At 35.4% G+C, this 22605-nt stretch overlaps 1 protein-coding gene across 2 annotated transcripts in view; it reads left to right on the top strand.

The window, feature by feature from the left end:
• Positions 1-22605, top strand: part of LOC122797156 (zinc finger protein 850-like) — a 127107-nt gene that overhangs the window by 52464 nt on the left and 52038 nt on the right. For both annotated transcript variants that reach the window (XM_044065966.1, XM_044065964.1), the window contains one exon: positions 1416-1535. In XM_044065966.1, the coding sequence (XP_043921901.1) occupies positions 1416-1535 (120 nt within the window). The remainder of the gene's footprint in view (positions 1-1415; positions 1536-22605) is intronic.

The raw sequence follows: 22605 nt of genomic DNA, 5'->3' as shown, positions 1-22605 counted from the left end.
AATTTGTCTGGACTTGTATTCATTTGGGACTCCTCCCAGCTCCAGCTTCTGGACCTCAGAGTTATGTTTCTTCTCCTCATCCTATAGTAGCTCCTACCCCAATCTGTCTGTTGGACTCAGAAGTTTTGGATCCAAGCACTTCCCAAAGCTTCTTGACTCTAGACCCAAAGATCTGGCTGTCTTTCAGTCTGGTGCCATCTCTGACAAATACTGCTCTGATGTCATCAGAGCAAGAAGGATCCTGGAGATGAGGCTTTGGTGCCAGATCCTGGGGAATGAGTTAGACTCTGAGGGTTATGGAGCCATTCCTTCCTCTCAAAGCATCAGGTCTGGATAGCTGAATGCTGACTTCAGCCTTGGATCTGAGCCAAGTAGATTTTAGGGGTATGCTTGCTGAGATGACTTCAGCTCCTACCAGACAAATCTCGAGATCTCAATCTGCTTTGGCATTCAAGGCTCTCCAGACAGCACTTACCCGATAAGAGATATAGACTACTATTTCTAGCACTGCTGCACTAATCCCTCAAAGAACACCCATGGATCCTGATTCCTTTTCATCCAGTGCACATCAAACAGCTGGACCTGTCGAGTCTTGAGTTAGTTTATATAGGGAACTTGTAAGTCTTTTGGAAGGCTTCTCAGAAACATATGTGTAAAAGGAGGCACATAGACTTCCCCCAGGAGTCTGTCACAGAGGACAACTTTCCTCCCAACTATCCCTCTGCCTGATTATGGAACTTGTTGTTCCTTTATCCTACCTTGAACAGACTGACCTATTCTAAAGGCCCTTCAAGTATACTTTTTAGCTTCATATCAGTTTCTCAGTTTTAATGTATTGGTTAATCCTTTATAGCATTACTGTTATTGTTTTTACCTGTTATGTCCTTATCTGTTTTCTTGGGCAAACACTATCTGAGGTAATGTTGGGCTTTGCAGTGGGTTATGGGTAATGGTCAGAGCCTAAGCTTGGGATCCAAAATCTTGAGTGGCCGAAGACAGATCAGAGGTCAGATCTGAAGACCCATCTGTTGAAGAAGGATGAAAGCAGACAGCACAGATCTATCATTATGATAAGTAAAATAGCTTTCATTTTTCCTTGATTACTTGATGTAGAACCTACAAATGCATAAACTCAATTGCAACTTCTCTGTAATTAGGAAAGCAAAAAAGTGGCAGTCACATGCCAGGGAAAATTATATCAATGGTTGTCTTGCTGTTTATCACTTGTAAAAATGTATTATATTTGTTTTTATTGAAAATGAAAGATCCCGCCTTCACCTTACATTGTATTGTTAAATTCCAAGACCTTTGAACTCTCAGGAAGTGACTGTAATTTCATTCATATTTATTTTTTTTTAAATATAAATTTCTGAATGACATTATAATTCACAACAATCTATTTTTTTCATATTCAGGATATAACATTCCATTGGAGACACTGTTGTATCTCTTTCCAGATCAGTCATGTCGACCAAATAACTTGGTGGGGGTGGATGCTACACAGCCGAAGGAAAAACATGACGATAGCACCTGCAGTAAGTGAATTGCTCTCAAATAAGTTTGCATCATATGTGTTATGTGTAACTCTTGCAAGGGAAGGAAAGCTTATTGCCTCTGAGGTGACATTTTAAAAGACTGATTCTACCTGTTACTTACTAGGTTGAAATCATATCTCAACAATGTGAATGGAAAGGACTTCAGAGAACTGGACTGTAAAACGTTGGGGTAAAAATAACACCAAATTGAATAAAGTTTAATTAGAAGGAGGGGTTTAGATTATATTTAAATCAAATGTTCATGAATTGTTTTTGCTCTGAAGAAGTCCTGTATACTTTTGGATGAAAGCGCTTAATGTGTAATAAATTTTGTGTTCTTTTTACCCCAACGTTTTGCAGTCCAGTTCTCTGAAGTCCTTTCTTTTCACATTGTTGAGTTTGTTGTTTGTTAGTGGTGGACTGGTTTTGAAATCATATCTCCAAAACATTCTGGGTCCTGAGAAATTTCCTGATTGTGCAGTTAACATCTGCTTTGGAAAGGGTCCTGGCTGACCGAATTGACTACAAGGAAGAAGTGGTGGAAGGAGGTCTCAGTGAGCAACAGCTAACCCTTCCTTGTATTCTTTTTTTCTTTAGTTTATGAAAGCCAGAAGTTTACAAAATTCCATTTTCTGATAAAAAGCCAAACTAATCAATACAAAAAAACAGACCCAAAGATATTTCAAGAGAAATACAGGGAAAGGCACTCAGATATGGAAAATTTCATAAAACAAAAAATAAGATCACAAAGGGGAACATAGAAAAAAATGATTATTAAAGTAGACGTTAAACAATTACAAGTTGAAGTAATAGACTATTGCAAAGTGAAGGATTTAGTGTAGAAAGTCTAACACAGGTTATGTCACAGCATGAGGGAACAAAGAGTCCCCAAAGGAGAAACAGGTGAATTGAGAGACATCTGAAGAAGAAATATGGACTTGGGAAAGAAAAAGAGATTTAATATGGTGCAGTATTTATGCAAAGGAGAAATCAAAACTAATCAGTGCAAAAAAGCAGCACCAAAGGTATTTGAAGATACATACGGGCAAATGCATCCAGTTGTGGAAAATTTTGTAATACAAAAAAAACAGGAAAACAAATTGGGAAAGTAGAAAAAAAGGATTAGTAATGGAGAAGTTAAAGAAATAGAAACTGAAGTTATAGATTGTCTAAGGATTTTTCGTCAAAAATCCAACTCTGGTAATGTCACAGCATGACAGAACAATGTTAAGGAGAAACAGGTGGAGCAGGAAGCATCTGATCACTTACCACATGAAGATACTCTGGAGCCGGTACAAAAGTTCAGTTGGAGTTCCACAGCAAGGGAAGGAGCAGGAAATAGTGGAAACACTGATGCAGTCAGTGTTGTGGAGTGATAGGGCAGTTCTCATATGAAAGAGCAACGGATGACACAGAATTCAGCTGAAGAGAATGTGTCATGAGAAGATCTTCTAGAACTTTCTGTGGAATGCCCACAGGAAGCTGAGAACAAAGAATTTGTCTTCAGTTTAGAGGAAAGCAATCTAAGGGAAGAGTTGCTTGATTTAATAGAGATGGATAGACATGTTAAGATCAATGAAAGAAATTGATTACAGAAAGTCAGTGAGACTCATAATGTTAGAAGAGTGATAAATCAATTGAACACAGTAATCAAGACTGTTAACAGAAATTCATGTGATATGACAGAAGTAAATAGGATATATTACTGTGCAGATAAATTAATAACAGATAAAGTCTTGTCACAAAAATAGAGGGCAATAAGGGAAAGGGAGGGAAGAAATCAAATGCCATCATGGAAACATCGAAAAGAGAAAACTGTAAAGCAATTAAGACAAGAAGTGTCACTGTCTGAAGAGTATAGCCAAGGGATCTGATCAACAAAAATACTTAGAAAGACAAATGTTGTAAAAGCAATGTGCAGTATTAGAACACACCAGGAGCTATCACACAGTATTGCAAATAATAAACTAAAGATATCAACACAGACAGAAAAACTTAAAAGATATGCAGATAAATATAAAGGAAAAGTACAAAATAAGCAATTCAGCGCTGACACAAAAAAAGTTTTATAGAGAACTGGGAAACAAAGCAAAGGGAATAGAAATACCACCAGAAAAAAAATGCACATTTTAAAGAAATATCTATGAAGATCCTCTGGAACAATAACAATGATGCTGAATGGATAGAGAAGAAGTAAAAGAAATAGAAGTTCAAATGTGCAAGATATGAAATGGGATGGAGTAACAGCCAGAGAGATGGAAATAAAATTAAGAAAAGCTGCTAATCAGAAAAACCCAGGCCCAAGTGCAGTACCTAACTTCTGGCTAAAAGTATTAACATCTTTAGATGAAGATTTAACCTGAGTAAGAGCTAGTTATATGCACATCCCAAACATACATCAGCCTGGTTAACAACAGGAAAAACAATACTCCTCCTTAAGAGTGAACCTGCAGGCTATCCTAAAAACTATAGACCAATGACTTGCCTTCCAACGATGTATAAACTATATATTGGAGTTGATGTTGACAGAGTTTGTAATCATTTAAAAAAAAATTCAATTGTAGCAATAGCACAAAAGGGTAACAAAATAAAGGTATATGGAATAAAGGATCATTTGTTGTTAAATAAAGTCATAATGGAGAATTGTAAAAGGAGAGAATATAATGACATAGTAGAATAAACCTCCGGTAAACCACCACAACTTAAGTCTTGTGTTGACAGCAAATATCCAATGCGAGCCAATAATTAAAACTTCCAAATGCAAGATTTATTAAACTGTGAAGTTATATAAAGTAAAAGTCCTGACAAAATAATCCTTACAAACAAGATGAGCGCTTTCGTTTTCTAGCCTTCTTCAGATCATAAAGTTTTCGGACTAGCATTTGCAATTTTATAAAAAGAACTAACCAATAAAATCTCAGCATTAAAAACAATTTGCATAATAGCTGCATTGATTCGCATTCTCAATTGGTTATTGAATGTCCAATCAACCTATGTGAAAAAACACTTATAGCCTTTCACATAGATTCAGGATATCTCCGTGATTTAGAGTTTGGCGCCAAAATTATGCTAATTAGTTATCTGTTCCATTTTAAGCATTGGCTATATGAGCTCAGTGCATTCAATGGACTACCCATTGAGCTTCTGCAATTTACCTTTTGCAATAGTCTTGCATCAAATCCCCAGTAACATATAGATCGCAAAATGTCTTAAAGATATCAATACTATATTCATATCCACTTTCATCTAATTTAAAGGAAAGATGATTTATACATTGGATATGAATATAGTATTGATATCTTTAAGACATTTTGTGATCTGTATGTTACTGGGGATTTGATGCAAGACTATTGCAAAAGGTAAATTGCAGAAGCTGAATGGGTGTTCCGTTGAATGCACTGAGCTCGTATAGCCAATGCTTAAAACGGAACAGACAACTAATTAGCATACTTAAACTCTAAATCACGGAGATATCCTGAATCTATGTGATAGGCTATAAGTGGTTTTTCACATAGGTTGATTGGACACTCAATAACCAACTGAGAATGCGAATCAATGCAGCTATTATGCAAATTGTTTTTAGTGCTGAGATTTTATTGGTTAGTTCTTTTTATAAAATTGCAAATGCTAGTCCGAAAACTTTATAATCTGAAGAAAGCTAGAAGCCGAAAGCAATCTTGTTTGTAAGGATTATTTTGTCAGGACTTTTACTTTATATAATTTCACAGTTTAATAAATCTTGCGTTTGGAAGTTTTAATTATTGGCTCGCATTGGATATTTGCTGTCAACGCAAGACTTTCATTGTGGTGGTTTACCAGAGGTTTATTCTACTTTGTTTTCCCTATCCTCCACTGGCAAACCTTCAACAGTGTTAAGGAGAGTTTCTTTCCAGAATATAATGACATGGATAGATTGCAAAAAAGCATTTGACAGCATCCCACATTCATAGATAAAGGAGTGCTTATGTGTAAATGTATAAGATATATCCTACATTATTGCATTGCAGTGACCATGAAACAGTGGCAAACCACTTTGCAGCTAACCCATGGTAAAGGGCAGTTTATTATCCCAGGGATAAAAATTCAAAGGGGGATATTCCAGGGTGACTCTTTGTTACCCTTGCTCTTTTGTCTTGCCCTTAATGCATTAAGCTGTCTACTTAACAGATTAGGTCATGGTTACAGTTTGGCTCCCAGAAAACAACAAAGTATAAAGTAGGAGATGAAAGCACAACTACAAGTGGTCAAAACTTTCTCAGATGTTATAAGAATGTCATTTGGTCTTGATAAATGTGCAAAAGCAACCTTTGTAGCAGGAAAGCTGCAGCACCAAAAAATACCAGTCTGGGATAGGAGCGTGATATAAAGGAACTTGAGCAGGAGGGATTGTATAAATATTTGGGAATTGATGAAAGATTGATAATAAAGCAAATAAATGTGAACAAACTCAGTAAACAATGTTTTAGAAGACTAAAATTAATACTGAAAACAGCTGTGACAACTAGGGACAAAGTTCAAGCTATAAACCAATTTGCTGTTCCTGTTCTAACTTACGGTTTTGGGATGATTGACTGGTCCCAAAAGGCATTAGATCAGTTTGACTGGAAAACAAGAAAAATGATTCACTCTTATCAAATGATTTATAAAAATCAGTGTATGCTAAGATTATACATTCCTCGTTCTGAAGCAGGTATGTGCCTCCTCGAAATTGATTACATATACATATCTGAAGTCATGGAACTGCATACATATCTGCAGACCTCACCATATCCTAGCATAGTGGAAGTTTTAAAACATGAAGAGAACAAGTCTAAGATGGCTTCCCTCCTTAGTTTAGCGGGAGCATATTGATGCAAACGGGAATGGAAATCAAACCAGAAGTCGACAAAAATCAAGCTGCAACTGAATGTGCCAACAAACAAAAGAAAGAATATAAGGAGAAGGAACAGATGAGAAGGCGAGAAATGTGGAAAAAGCATAAATATAGTTAGTACAGAAAACTCATGGAACAGTCTCATGTTGGTCAGGATCTGAAACAGGAAAGGTTAAAGAGAGGTGAATTTAAACCAAAAAATGAAAGGCTAATATTGGTGGCCCAAGACAGTGGACTACATACACGTTGGTTTACAAAGTCCATTGAACATGTGGGAGAAACAGACAAATGCAGGTTCTGTAAAACAGAACTGGAAACAGTCACACATCCTGTTGCTGGGTGTGATACATTAGTGGCAGAGGGCCTGTAAAATGAAAGGCATAATAATGTGGCAAGACTATTGCACTGGAGATTGTGCAAACATTATAATATTGAAGTAGCTGAGAAGCATTGGAAACATGAGCCATAAGGCATTATAGAAAATTATGAAGTTTCTATCAGATGGGATCACCTGTTATTAATAGTTCAAAAAACAGATGCAAGATGTAGTAGTCCATGAAAAGAAGACAAAAGTAGCATGGATCATTAAAATTGCTACACCCAGAGATTACAGTGTCTTATGTACAGAGAGACACAAAGTTATAAAATACCAGTCTTTTCATGCAGAAAGTAGGGCAATATGAAGAAGGATACCCAGACAGTTGCTGTAGTAGTAGAAGCAATGGGTCTTGTAAAAAAGAATGTACAGTCGTATTTAAAAGTGTTACCAATGCATGTAATTCCATATGATGGAGTCAGTTCTGGCCATGTGGTGAGTACTGTGAAGATCGTTTTTGGCTAACATCAAAGATTGAAACAGTACTAATTTCACAAACTTTAATTAAACTTCGACTTGGGAATGTGGTCCAATCCCATCATAGTATTAGAAACCCAAAAGACTTGGAGAAATTAAACCAAAAGTTTCTTACTTGACTTATGCAGAAGCCAGATATTCTAAACCTAACTTAATTTGGCAGTTTAACATAAAAGGCTAAGGCTATATGCTAATAACAGTCCTCATTCGTTGGTTCTAGGCCCCTTAAATCTCCATATGTAGACTTTATAACTCTGAGTATCACTGTTGTTAAAAGGTTTTCTTTTTAGGCTTTACTAGGAAATAGAATACCCAGAACTATGGCAACATTGGTGTTGCCATACTATAGTAAATTCTAGTGGCACAACCCCTGCATGGTGAGTTTTTTCCTTTATTTTATGAAAGCCAAAACTTTCCAAAATTCCATTTCCTGATAAAAGTTCAGAAAAGTGTTAGTTCACAGAATTCATGGTCTTTTTTTCTAATATATTATTTTTTCTGGTATAATACCAATGTAAGATAACAGCTGAACACTTCAGGATTTTTAAAAGATGGTTAAATGAGGACTGTGCAGCAAAAATCCGAAAAAGGCACTCAGACTTCGCAAACAAATGAATAAATACTGAGCTTCTTGTGGCTGCACCAGAATTGTAAGCCATTCCAATTGTATAGAATAACGAAAAGGAACACCAGATTTCCAACAGGATACAAAACAGCTTCCAGTTTATTTAACGCTTTCGTCTCTGAAACGTTCTGAGACTTCATCAGATTAAACCATAACCACATGCCTATGATTATAAAATACTATTAATCAAACAATTAAACACATTTAAAAAAATAAGACATTTAAAAAAAAAAAAACTTGAAGAAAAAACCTTGAAGAAAAACACAAAGTTCCATAAAAAATATTTTCAGAAGGCAGAACCATATCTACCTAACCAAAGGCTTTGTTTTTAATATTGGTAAAATTGAAATGTTTTCATTGATGCCAGGTTCTACAGTCACATTTAATTCAAGTTGCTATTTGAGTTCACTACGTTCTATTTGAAGTTCCCACCACCCCCCTCTAGTGGTCTTCTGGATAACTTCCAAAATTCCAAACTTGAACTTAACAAATTTCCTGCATTTAACCGAATGTTTTTATAATGCATTATTTTCGTTATGACTACTAATAGCATAAATATGTTCATAGATGCGTTTTCTCAATGATCTTTCTGTTTTACCAACATTATAAAAATTGCAGGATGCACACACACTGCCAAGTATACTAGTCCTTTTGTATCACATTTACCTTGATGAAATATAATAGGTTTCGTGATAGGAGGTAAAACACACAATGGTCCTAAATGAGGACTGTGCACTTTTTTCTTAAGTGTAACACTGATTCACAAGCAGTAAGCAAGGCTGATCATGAAAATATTGCATGGATTTCAAAACCTAATTAATGGCAGTGTGTTAACAGGTTAGTTGCTCCTTGCAGACATTCTGTCAAATAATACAGAAAGTTTGTATTTTTTTTTTTTATTTAGTATATTTTTTGGTGCAGTTTTGGTACTTGTAGTTTTGTAGTTTGCCATTTTGGGAGATTGCCTTCAGATTTAGCAAAGAGTGAAGCATAAAGAGTGTGATGGGAACATCTTGGATGTTGAGCTTCAGTTCAGTGAAGAGAACACTCGGTGAACATTATGCAGTTATGGAAAACAGATTTGTAAGCTGCCCTTGAAGCAGTCAGACAACAGATGAAACTTTGTCTGGACAATTGAATTACTGGGTAAAGTGTCTTGAGTTATCTGATAATGGTCTGAATGATGAAAAGGCAGTATGGATCCATAACCCGGAACTAATGGACATGCTCCACCTCAAGAAAACCAAATCTATTAGAGCTACATGCTCCAGGGATTTAAACCTCAGCACAGCTATAAATAGGACATGCTGGAGGGATAGATTCATATCCCAGAGGCTTCCCTTGCTCTGGAATAGAGTCCCGGTCCATGTTAGGCAGAGCCCCTCGCTGACCCTCTTCAAGAGAAATCTTGATGAGTGGATGGGAAATCGTAAATTCACTCCTGGGATCACTTCTATGGCCCTGCTGGACAGGGGCTCAGGAATCTAGTCTAAAAGGGAGGCGAAAGCCAACATATTCTGGCTAGGCTTATAAATGCCCTAGGGCAGATAGCCTAGTACCTACCTATGAACCTACAATGTCATGTCAGCAGAAAATGGATGATGTGCAAAATAAATTCATGGAAGAAAGTCTCCAGATAGTTCATACTGAACATACTTTGGTTATGCTGGAAAATAAAGCAAGGTGGCAAAATCTGCACTCAGGTAGGATTTTAGAAGGTTGAAGAAGGATTTGACTCATTGAAATTTGTTAAAACTGTGTCAGTGGACTAGATTGGATTTTCCAAAAGAAACCCTTGGCATTGGAAAAGAATCTTTATAGAATGCCATCAGTGATTGAACTAGAGTAATTTAGTGTGTGACTCGGCATGAGATGGAGTACATTTTATCACAGCTTTGGTGGCCACTGTCTTTGCATCATTATTTCTTGGGAGAGAACCATGGAGCAGTGCATACAGTTCTCAGCGGCCATCAAGTTGTGTCATTGGTTTAAGGTAAGGTGCAAATTATCATTTATATTGATTTGGAATGTGTTTCCTTTCAGGGGAAATAATTGCTCAGCTCAGTCGTTAATGAACAGGAATCAGTGACACTGGAATAGGATAAAGTTAATTATTTGGATATTTTTGGACTAGAAGAAGAGTGTGAACAAGATCCTGAAGAAGAGAAAGGTATGGTTGTTGCTGTTAGCGGTATGATGGTATATATGAGATGGGAAGAGAGATGTCATTTGGCACCTTGACTGGACTTAGAACATTGGATAAACTGTAGTTGTGGTTGGCCAAATACAGTGTACTGAAGACAGATCTGTATAATGGGGGTCATGTGTTTATTGTTTTTGGCCCTACCTTTGTTGAAATGCACCACCCCTAGATGTTTCAGGCTTCTGTCATGAAGAGTCTTTAAAAAGGATGAGGTGGTACTCAGGCTTGAAACATGGTAAACCGTGTTACTTTCACGTGTTTGCATATATTGAAGGAAACTTGGGGGAGCCTGCGCTTGTTGACCAAAATAGACGATTCAAAGACTATACATCAGAATGATATTCAGGATAAACATAATATTGTTACAAATACAGTTTCACTGTTTATGTCAACTGAGGTAGTGGAATCTTGTAAGGTAAAGCTGGTAAAAGGGACAAAATGATGGTACAGCAGTGGCACATAGAAAAAGAGATTAATTTCTAACATGCATTTGTTAACTAAACTTGAATTATTAGTTAGCTAGTTATGTATATAAGCATGTATGTATTTATTTATTTTTATTGATCATTTATTGTCCAGATTACTTCCAGTAGGCCACCAGCTTCTTTTCACAGGAGGTCCAAGGTGGTGTTCATATTGTCTAGGAGAAATGTGGCCAGGCCATTGGGGAACTTCCCCTATTATTCATTGTTGTAAGTGGGACCCATTTTTGAAGCACTTCCTATTTCCATTCCAGGTGTAGAGGCAACCCAGAGAAACCAGAAGGCAGATGGAGAGTGAAGGAGATGATGGAATGGTGAGAGAAATGGAGGAGAAAGCAAATGTCAAGACCAGAGAATGCATGCAGGTTTCTGAGGAGGTCTTTTAAAGAAATATGTTTGATGGAGATGAGTCACCAAATGATGGATTTATAATTACAACCCTCCAGTTAGCAGGGCTACAAGAGGATTTACTTAAGAAGTAGTGGTGCATAGTGAGCCAGAAAGTGAAGGAATTGTTTCCGGGGGGGGGGGGGGGCATTATGGCGAAAATACAAATGGATATGCAGAGACAATCCTGAAGAAAAGTGGTGAGATAGAAAAGAAAACACATGCAGAATAAAAGTAAAAGAAGGCAGAAGAAAATGAAAAATGGAAGTATGTGGTAAACATTCAAAGGAAAGAAGACAAAGAAATGGACAGGTATGAGGTTTGGGGCAATTTAATAGCTCCTTTGCTTGTAAAAGCACATGAGGTAAGTGCATTTATTCTTATTAACAAAAAGACATTTTGTGACATATTTGAATGGAAATTTTTCTTGGAGAGTATAAAAAAAAGACTGCAATCAATAGAATCTTTATGTGAGAAAAACATTTAACAGGGAATCAGAAAAGAAAATTCATGTACAATTTCTAACAGAGGTAGAAAGAGAGACTCTGAAAGGATATTTGAAAACTTTATGTAAAGAAGTACTGGACATTTCAAACGTTTATGGACTGGTAGCTGGGATTGTAATGTGTTAAAAATAGAGAAAAAATGTGTACATATACCAAGCATGATAAATGTGAGGGGAATAATGGTGTCATAAAGTACTGGGGGACACCCAAAACAAGTTTTGTTTGGGGGGGTATTTGATAAGTAAATGTGACAAAAGAAAATGCTGTATTTGTGGGGAAATGAGACATGATGCAAAAATATGAATTGAAATGTTATAAAGATAACAAAATTAGACATTTATTGATGAATTGCAAAAATGAAATGAGTAAGGAAAAAGAAGAAGAAAGGGAAGAAAATGAACAAAGAGAATAAAGTTTACAACTCGTAGAAACAGAAAGAAACTTAGATGAGATAAATAATAGAGGACACAGAAGAAGATTCTGAAATAAGTGATGAAGAAAATATAAATTGGGAGGTAGTAAAAAATAATTATGTTGGTAAAAGACAAATAAAGAAACTTTAAAGGGGTAAGGACAAAATAAAAAAGAAAGGAAATGTTTGAAAAAAAGAATATATACAGCTAATCATTGTGGGTTGGTATAATTGTTAAGGGATTTGACTCACAGACACAAGGTACAGTGTTTGATCCCCACCTTTGGGTGGAAATTGGCTAGGCTTAGAATGGTCTTTTAAGAAAGCTAGAGTAGTAATTGGATATGAACTTACAAAACCATGAATCTAAGGAAAAGGGAAAATGAAAATGTTAGAGTGCTTTCTGTAAATGTGAATAGTATTAAGACTGTAATAAGAAGAATATGGATTTTGGAGTGGTATAATGCATGTGATGTAGATGTAATTATATTAGAAGACACAAGATTTGTAACAAAGGAAGAAAGATTACAAACAGAGAAAGTATGGAGAGGAAAGATAATCTGTAATTGGGAAATCAGAGATGTTCTGGAATACCTGTATTCTATAGAAATGCAGTAACAATATTAGTTGTAACTGTAGCAAAAATGTGAAGATGAACCATTGTAATTTTAAAATGGAAAGAACAAGTATGTAGAATTATAACATTATATGGGTATACAAATTATAAATAAAGGGAACGATTATTTCATCAGATTTTAGACTATGTAGTGATAAAGTCTCCTGTTATTATAATATTCATAGTTAGTTGTGATTTAAGAGGCAAACATAAAAGAAAGGAAATAATATAAGAAAAATTATGGAAGCTGTAAAATGTGGCACATTAAAACTTTGGGACCACAATTCATGGATTTATAAAAAGGGGTATGTATAGAACTGAAATAGATTATTTTATAGTATCAAAAAGGTTTCATTATAGAAGAAAGGTAGGTAGTTGAAATACGATTTTCTGATCATCTTGCAATATGGCTAGAGATAAAAGAAAACAAGGAATATATAAAAACAGGCAAAGGAATAAAAGGGATAAATGAGAAAGCATGGAATTATGAAGGAAAGGGATTAATAATGCAGTTATGGAAATATATTAGTATGAGAATGTTTTATACAAATTGGTCTGAATGGTGAATGATATTTAAGGAAAAATATAAAAAAATGTTTTTTACAGTGGCAATATGATGTTTGAAAAGTAGAGAAAGAACATATGATGCTTTGGAAGATACAGAACATAATGATAGAAAGTACTTTGACAAAGAAAAATAATTATATGAAAGAAATCAAGAAATAATACAAGAATTGTTGTTAAAGAAAAGATATTTTTACAAGGAAAAAGTATCAAGTTGCTTAAACAAATTAGTAAAGGAAGATGTAGTGTAATGAGAAATAAAACATCTAAAAGGAGAAATAGAAATAACTCAGGGAAAAATTATAGGTCAGATTCAATAAAGCCTACACTAAGTGTACACTGTTCTAAATGAACAGACAACACAGACATAACACATACCTTCTTCTTCCTAATTTTTGTTTTCCTACTGATATTCTTGCAGCTTTAACTATTGAAAGGGATTCATAAAGGTTCCCACAAAGTGTAGACTACATGTACACTTAGTGTAATCTTTGTAAGTGACATGAAAGCACAACAAATGTGATGAGAATTTTATTGAATACATATCGTGTACACTTAGTGTAGGCTTTATTGAATCTGGCCCTATGACTTGTATAGCACAGTATGTACAGGAAATTAAAAAAAAAACAAAGACAGTAGTGAAAAAATATGGAAAGTAAAAAAAATGAAAATTAACAGAAAAAGAAAATAAAGACTTGGAAAAGGAGATTTCTTTAAAGATTTTGAATGAATGGTTAAATGAAGGCTTTATGTTTAAGGAATTATGTAGTAGAATACTTACCTTCGTGTTCAAGAAGGAAAACAAAAGACAATTAAAAACTGGAGACCAATAGCACTGAATAATAATGATTATAAGACCTTTAAGAAAATAATGCAAAAGAAATTTGAAACTATATAAAATAATAAAAAATACTTGTAAAGAGGTACATATGAAGAGTGGTGTAAGACAGGGATGTCCAAGTAGAACAACACCAAGAGAAAACCAGTACACCAAAATGACAGGAACATAAGGCCAATGAATGCAAAGTATAAACTACTTTATTATACCAGTCCTCTTAGCGCCTCGGCAAACCAGCCTTTACAGAGTATAATGATAGCAAATAAAAGGTACTTTATATAATAGCATCAATAAACCACAGCTGTACAACCATTTAAACTCAATAAAAAAAAATTAAGCAATTATATTGCAATTAAATAAAAACTTTCCAACTACACTCTAAATTCAAACCCTTAGGGACTAAAGCGTCATATTTAAGTATAACAATTGTTTCTTTGTATAACAATTTATTTTATAAATTCATATTATCATGTTTTCCACAATAGATTTAGTCTAGTATAGTAGCTTGAAGTCCCCCTTCATCCATACAATGGTAAGTACAAAAATGTGCAGCAGCAGGGCTCTCCATCCTAGCTTTCCTAATATCCTCGAAAAAGGACGGAAAAGAATACTATAAGAATGTAATGATAAAACGTTATTATGTAAAATAAAACCATGACAAAGTGTAACAGAATACTATAAGAATGTAATGAATAAACATTATTGTGTAAAATAAAACCATGAAAAAGTGTAACAGAGCACTATAAGAATGGAATGATAAAACATTATTATGTAAAATAAAACCATGAAAAAGTGTAACAGAGCACTATAAGAATGTAATGCTAAACCATTATTATGTAAAATAAAACCATGAAAAAAAAGTGTAACAGAATACTATAAGAATGGAATGATAAAACATTATTATGTAAAATAAAACCATGAAAAAGTGTAACAGAATACTATAAGAATGTAATGATAAAACATTATTATGTAAAATAAAACCATGACAAAGTGTAACAGAATACTATAAGAATGTAATGAATAAACATTATTGTGTAAAATAAAACCATGAAAAAGTGTAACAGAGCACTATAAGATTGTAATGAATAAACATTATTATGTAAAATAAAACCATGAAAAAGTGTAACAGAATACTATAAGAATGTAATGATAAAACATTATTATGTAAAATAAAACCATGACAAAGTGTAACAGAATACTATAAGAATGGAATGATAAAACATTATTATGTAAAATAAAACCATGAAAAAGTGTAACAGAGCACTATACGAATTTAATGATAAAACGTTATTATGTAAAATAAAACCATGACAAAGTGTAACAGAGCACTATAAGAATGTAATGATAAAACATTATTATGTAAAATAAAACCATGACAAAGTGTAACAGAATACTATAAGAATGTAATGAATAAACATTATTGTGTAAAATAAAACCATGAAAAAGTGTAACAGAGCACTATAAGAATGTAATGCTAAAACATTATTATGTAAAATAAAACCATGAAAAAGTGTAACAGAATACTATAAGAATGTAATGATAAAACATTATTATGTAAAATAAAACCATGACAAAGTGTAACAGAGCACTATAAGAATGTAATGATAAAACATTATTATGTAAAATAAAACCATGAAAAAGTGTAACAGAGCACTATAAGAATGTAATGATAAAACATTATTATGTAAAATAAAACCATGAAAAAGTGTAACAGAGCACTATAAGAATGTAATGATAAAACATTATTATGTAAAATAAAACCATGAAAAAGTGTAACAGAATACTATAAGAATGGAATGATAAAACATTATTATGTAAAATAAAACCATGAAAAAAAAGTGTAACAGAATACTATAAGAATGTAATGATAAAACATTATTATGTAAAATAAAACCATGAAAAAGTGTAACAGAATACTATAAGAATGGAATGATAAAACATTATTATGTAAAATAAAACCATGAAAAAGTGTAACAGAGTACTATAAGAATGTAATGATAAAACCTTATTATGTAAAATAAAACCATGAAAAAGTGTAGCAGAGTACTATAAGAATGGAATGATAAAACATTATTATGTAAAATAAAACCATGAAAAAGTATGAGTACTATAAAAATGGAATGATAAAACATTATTATGTAAAATAAAACCATGAAAAAGTGTAACAGAATACTATAAGAATGGAATGATAAAAAATTATTATGTAAAATAAAACCATGAAAAAGTGTAACAGATGAAAAAAATTAAAGCTATAAATATAAGATAAAAATGATGTAATCAGAAAGTAAAATGTTGGGACTTTTTGTGGAGACTGGTAATAGACAAATTGCCAGTGAATATGCCATATAAGAAGAAAAATTGATAGAATATGTTTGCATTGTCAAGAAGAATAAACTACGCAACATGTTTTTAAAATATACAAGAGTAAAAAAGTTATGAGGAAAACTATGTAAAAAGACTTTACTGAAGATATAAAAGTGGATAAAATAAACCTGGATATGACTGAATATGGATATTATAAAAATAAAAGTAACAAATATACAAATATGTTATAAAAGTAACAAATATGTTAAAAGAATAGATAAAAAGTTATTTTGTTGCATGGATTATATGGAACGAACAAATAAATGAAATTATGTTTAATGGTAAATGGATTTTAGCAACAATATTTAATAAAATCAGATGGTGGCTATGGAAAAAGGAGTGGAGGTCTAATAGGGATGACAATACAGTATGACTGTAAAGGAAACTATGAATATGTATATTTGCATATCTGTATATTTGTACATTTGTAACTATTTTCAAATGTATAAATATTTTGTAAATGAGAGTTCTTTTGTATATAAATAAAAGACCCCTACTCTTTTTCAAAAGGTGCTGTGGGATCTTTTACATACACCTGAGCTCTTGCCAACACATTGTGATGGGACCACGATTTAGTGTCTCATCCGAAGCACAGCATTTCTAGCAGTGCTGCACCTCACAACCCCCCCCCACCCACCCACCCAAGCTGCACTGCAGTGTCAGTTTGAGAAAATAAATTCAAGCAGTTGTTCATGGAACTAGAACCCACAGCCTGGTCTTCTAACAGCAAAAGCAAGTGTGCTACATTTGAGCCACTAACATTGTACTAGGTTGCAAATGTTATGTTTTGACAACTGTTAAATAAAAAACAACACAGGAGGCTCAGATGCAAAAGTTTTCTAGTGTACACCAGGAGGCAAAAAACCATACAAGTACAGAGTTTTGTCTGACATGATGCAGGAAGTACATAATTTTATATAGGTTACATTCAAGCTGTGCCCACCTTACTGACGTGGTTAGTCACAGGGCACCTACATCACTATGGTCTACAATATTCTATTCATAAGAAAAGCTGATGTTATACATTTTAAAAAGTTTTCCCATGTGAATAATACAGTCTTGCAAAGCACCTGGTTAGTTATAATGTCTTTCTGTAAATGTTACTCCTTCAAGGTTTCAGGCCTGCTCGAATACAATAGTTGGTTCAGTCCTGTAATATACTTCTTTGTTCTTCTTGCAACATTACTTCAGCAGCTGTGTCTTATCTTTGGTAACATTCACAAGGCCAATTATCCCAGAGGAAGGAAGAAGATTTTCAATGCTTTATACATTTAATTTCCTGACCCAGCAGATAATCATTAGTGAAAAACATAAGCTTGCTGAGCTAGCTACTGCCAGGGTCAGAGTTCAAATACACTGCAGCTCCAAAGCTTCAAGCAATTACATGTAAAATCATTTTTATTGCCATATTGTAAATAGAATAAAATGCATTATATACTATTTGCTTTTAAACTAGCACTTTATACATGTTCAAATACATATTTTTCTAACAACAACATTTTAAATCTGAATTGCATTTAAGTTTGTAAATGTGTTTCTAACATAAAAGGATTATTATGAACACATACATAGTCGGAATATTCAGAGGGGACATAACATCATTGTATATTTGTCTTTAATGTATGTTTTTCTGTAATATACATGTGTTAACTGAAAAAGAAGTTTTTTTAAACACATACGATTCCAAATGGTAATGTGGAGCTCATGCTTATGACAGGTCATAGCACTGATATAAATGGGTCTATATCATAACCGTGAAAGCCCATTTCAGCGAATATGTAAATCTCAACACATATTGCGCAAACCGTGAATACACCGAACACCCTAAACCGCGAAATTCAAAATCTTGAACCGGCATAGTTGGCCAACCCCATCGATACATTCTACCCATCCAAACAAAATAAATAAACCACATACATACACTAACCAAAACCCTACTTCTAACCCTATACTAAACCTTGCATACATTACTATCTATGCACTTACCTTAACCCGCACCCTAACCCTAAGCTCTGTAACTATCGCACACTTACCTTAATGAAATAAATTGGTCAATTCTGAATCATCTCCCACTAGATACGGCAGTTCAGTATTTCAACACTACTTTCTTAAATATACTTAATACCCTTGCTCCAATGCTAACAAAAAGAACCAAAAACAATCCTGCTCCGTGGTTAAGCAAAGCATGTAAAAATCTGATGATAAAATGGGACATAGCCTGGGATCACTGGAACCAAAATAAACATGAGGAAATTCTTCTAGTATTCAAACAACTCTGCAACCAAGTAAAGAAGCTAGTAAACAAAGAGAAACAATTATACTGGAGCCACATCCAACAGGAACACAGAGTTAATCCTAGGAAATTGTACTTAACCCCAGAACTGAAAAAGAACACTGCCCTCATCCCGAAGTCCCACCTTTACATATAGCTAATGACTTCAACACTCACTTTATACAATCTGTAGCTTCCCTGATCTCTAATTCCCCCAAACCTAGCTGTAACACCCCTTCTTCCTTTACTATCTGTAGCTTCCCTGATCTCTAATTCCCCCAAACCTAGCTGCAGCACCCCTTCGTCCTTTACTACCATCAATCCTGCATCGTCTTCATTCCCTGACCTTCACCACTATAACAGCCAAAATCCCCTTTATAATAACCCAACCAATTTCTCACTTCAACCCATCCCTACAAGTCTCATAAAAAATTGCTGCAAAAACTTAAACCTTGCTATACCTCAGCAGATAACCTCCCACCAGAATACTTTAATTTAGCTGCCGACTCAGTTGCATACCTAATCAGTATTCTAATCAACAGATCTATCTCTAAATCGAAAGTCCCAACATCTGGGCAATGTCACATATTATTCCTATCCAAAAAGGAAGAAGTTCTACTGAGCTAATTTCCAACCTGTAACCATTCTCTCTCATCTCCACAATATTGGAAAAATGCATTCACTGAAAGCTTATGCAATACCTATAGGTTCATAGGTTGGTACTAGGCTATTGGCCCTAGGGCCTATACAAGCCTAGCCATAACAATTCCCTGGCTATTTCTTCCCACAGTATTTACTTCCCTGGATCCCTGTCTAGCAGGGCGACTGATGTGATCCTCGGGGTGAATTTCCTATCTCCCATCCAATCATCAATGTTCCTTTTGAAGAGGGCCAAAGAGGTGCCCTGCTTGACATGTATGGGCAGTCTATTCCAGAGTCTGGGGAGTCTCTGGGTGGTCAGGAACCTATTCCTCCAGCATGTTTTGTTCATTGTGATGACAAGGTTTAGAATTCTGGAGCATGTGTTTCTGAGGGATTGGGATTTCTTTAAGTGTAGCATTTCCAACAGCTTTGGGATTGACATGGCCTTGTATGTTAAGCAGACATCGCCTCTGAGTAGACGATATGTGACAGAGTATAGGAGGAATTTTTTTAGACGGTCAGTATAGGGCATCTGCTTTAGGCCTGTGATTCTTTTAGTGAGATATTTCTGCGGCATTTCCAGTTGGTGCAAATGTCTTGGGAGGTACATACCAAATGGGGTGTTGTATTCTATAATGGGTCTAATGAGAGATGAGTGCAGTGGGACAATGACCTCCTTTTTTCTGTATGAAAAGCCCTTAGTGATGAGGTGTGCCACATAGAAGGATTTCCTGACTGTTGTGGCGATGTAGTTATCGAAGGTGAGACCACTGTCCACCTGTGTCCCTAAGTCTCTTATCACACTTTCGGTGTTTAGTGTACTTCCACCTATGTGGTAATTCACAGGTACATGTTTTTTTTCCCAAAGGGGATAACTATACATTTTTTGGCATTGAGCTTGAGCCCATGGCTCTGATACTAAGCATCTATTTCTGTAAGTCCCTTTTGTAGAATATCCATATCATTTGGGGATTGAGTAATGGCTGCCAGTTTGCAGTCATCTGCGAACTTTGTTAGCAAGAGTCCCTTAGTGTTGGCCTGTACTTCAGAGAAGTAGATGCCAAACAAGAGCGATCCCAGGACTGGACCCTGAGGTACTCCACTTGTCACTTGTCTGGAGCTGGATTTGGAGTCGGCTAATTTTACAGTGTGGGTTCTGTCAGTAAGACAGTTGGCAACCCATCGAGAGACATAGGGATTAATGCCCAGCTTAGTAAGTTTATCTATGATTCCAGAGTGGGGGATGGTGTTGAAGGCCTTGGCAAGGTCCAGATAGGCTGTGTGGACCACCTTACTCTTGTCCACAGCTCTGGAGACTGATACGAAGAAATCAGTCAGGTTCAGGAGACAAGATCGGCCCTTCACGAACCCAAACTGCATGGGGTCCAGTGTTTGACGGTTGCCAATGCCTTTGTTTATAAGTTCCATGATAATACATTCCATGGCCTTGCAGATCAGGCTCATCAGACTGATGGGCTGGTAGTTCCCGGGATCTAACATGGTTCCCACCCAGGTCACAGAACTTCTACAGCCCTCCTATCCTTTACTGACACTGTAAATAGGGTTAGAGATGCAGGTAACTGGGTATCAGCATTATTTCTTGACCTATCAAAAGCCTTCGACACAGTCTTGCACACCCTTCTCCAGGCTAGGTTCTCCAACCTAGGACTCACACCTCCCACCATACAGTGGTTTCATAGCTACCCAAACAATTGAAAATAAGCTGCAAAGTGGTTAAATAAAATCTCTCCCTTTCTTCACACCCCTACAGGAGTCCCATAGGGATCCATCCTTGGCCCCTTACTCTTTAATATTTTTACAAACAACCTATGCATTTCCTCATCCCTAGGAATAGTCATACAATATGCAGATGACTTTACTATCATCTGTGCCTCTCCCACACTTCCTCAACTGCACTCCATCACACAACAGACTTTTGCCTCTGTTGAAACCTTGCTCAGTAACTCTCAACTTCTCCTTAATCCTAAAAAAAAAAAAAACAAAAAAAAAAAACAACTCGTCTTTATTCCACAAAATCGCTCTGTTGACATAAACCAATTTAAAATCCATTCTACAGACAACACTGCTATTGAAATAGTGCCCCACCCTAAACTGCTAGGAGTCATTATTGACAATCAACTTAAGTTTGATCTTCACATCCAGTATAACATTAAGAATACCCACCAGAAACTAGGCATCCTCTATAGGAAGAAACACTTCCTGAACACAGCGACCAGAGTCACTCTCGTTAAAACCTTCCTCCTCCCCTCCCTACTATATGGTACCACAATTCTCACTAACCTACAGTCCACTATCAAATCCAAAACAGAAAGTTGCAACAAAGTGGCCAGGTTTGCCACTAACTCAAAGACCAAAACACATCATTGTAGAGCTTTGCATATGTTACAGTGGCTTGAACTCCCTAACCATCTCAATTATGTCCAGCTCTTAACCTTACAGAACATCATTTATAATCCTTCAGCATACCCAGCCCTGAATCATTTAGTAAATCCTTACATCCCCAACAGAACCAGTACACTTGAAGAAAACAACTCTTAGATATTTTCAATCCCTTAAAAGTACCAGGTCAAAGTCTAAATCCTTATCCCGTAGCTAAAGTCTGGAACTCCTTTCCCCCTTACCATTAGCACTATTACTAAACTGAAAGCCTTAAAATCCTCCCTAAAACAACACCTAAATAATACATGGTTATGCTCATGCTCACCTCCTGGCTAACCTTACGTTAACTACTCCAACCCTGGCTATCCTAACTTCTACACTTTTACTCCCTGACCTACACAGCTATTCAAAACCCACTTCACTACTGCTGACCTTTCAACTAATCTCTTCCCTACCGTCTTCCCTCATGTCTCCTCACTGCTTTCTGTCGTCTAGAGTTCTGTAATGGCTATTTCACAGCATATCTCTGTATCACATGACAAGGAAGAACTAAAGGATAATGTATTGAAAACGTAAATACTTGCCCTCCATGTGTTGGAAGAAAATAATTTTATTTAATGTTAGTCCCTGGATGTGAATGTATTACTGTATATATAACGTTAAAATGTTTGGATGTGTGTTGCTTCATATAAGTTAAACTACCTATCCACTGTATAAAAACAAAGATATTGTAATATGTATGTTCTTAATTGTCTGTTACTTAGGAACTTTTCTCCATGGGCCTCTGCTGAAAATGGGTTATTTTGACCCAGACAGACTTTCCCGGTAAACAACTGTCAAATAAATAAAATGATGACTGGTGTGTATAGGAAAAGGTAGCCCACGGTCACATTTAGTTTCTTCTGCCCAGTGTGATAGGTTTTGTATCCTGATTTTTGGGGAGTCGTGGTTGTTGCAACCTTCTGTGTATTGGCTTTGCAGGGAATTTGTGATGCGGTTTCCTTTTGGGGGAAAGGACACTCATTGCCTCCCC

The sequence above is a fragment of the Protopterus annectens genome, chromosome 3.part0, assembly GCF_019279795.1.
Source record: "Protopterus annectens isolate FY-2018-M chromosome 3.part0, PAN1.0, whole genome shotgun sequence".
NCBI lineage: Eukaryota > Metazoa > Chordata > Ceratodontiformes > Protopteridae > Protopterus > Protopterus annectens.
The sequence above is the reverse complement of the archived record's forward strand: the minus strand, read 5'-3'. Positions and strand labels throughout refer to the sequence as shown.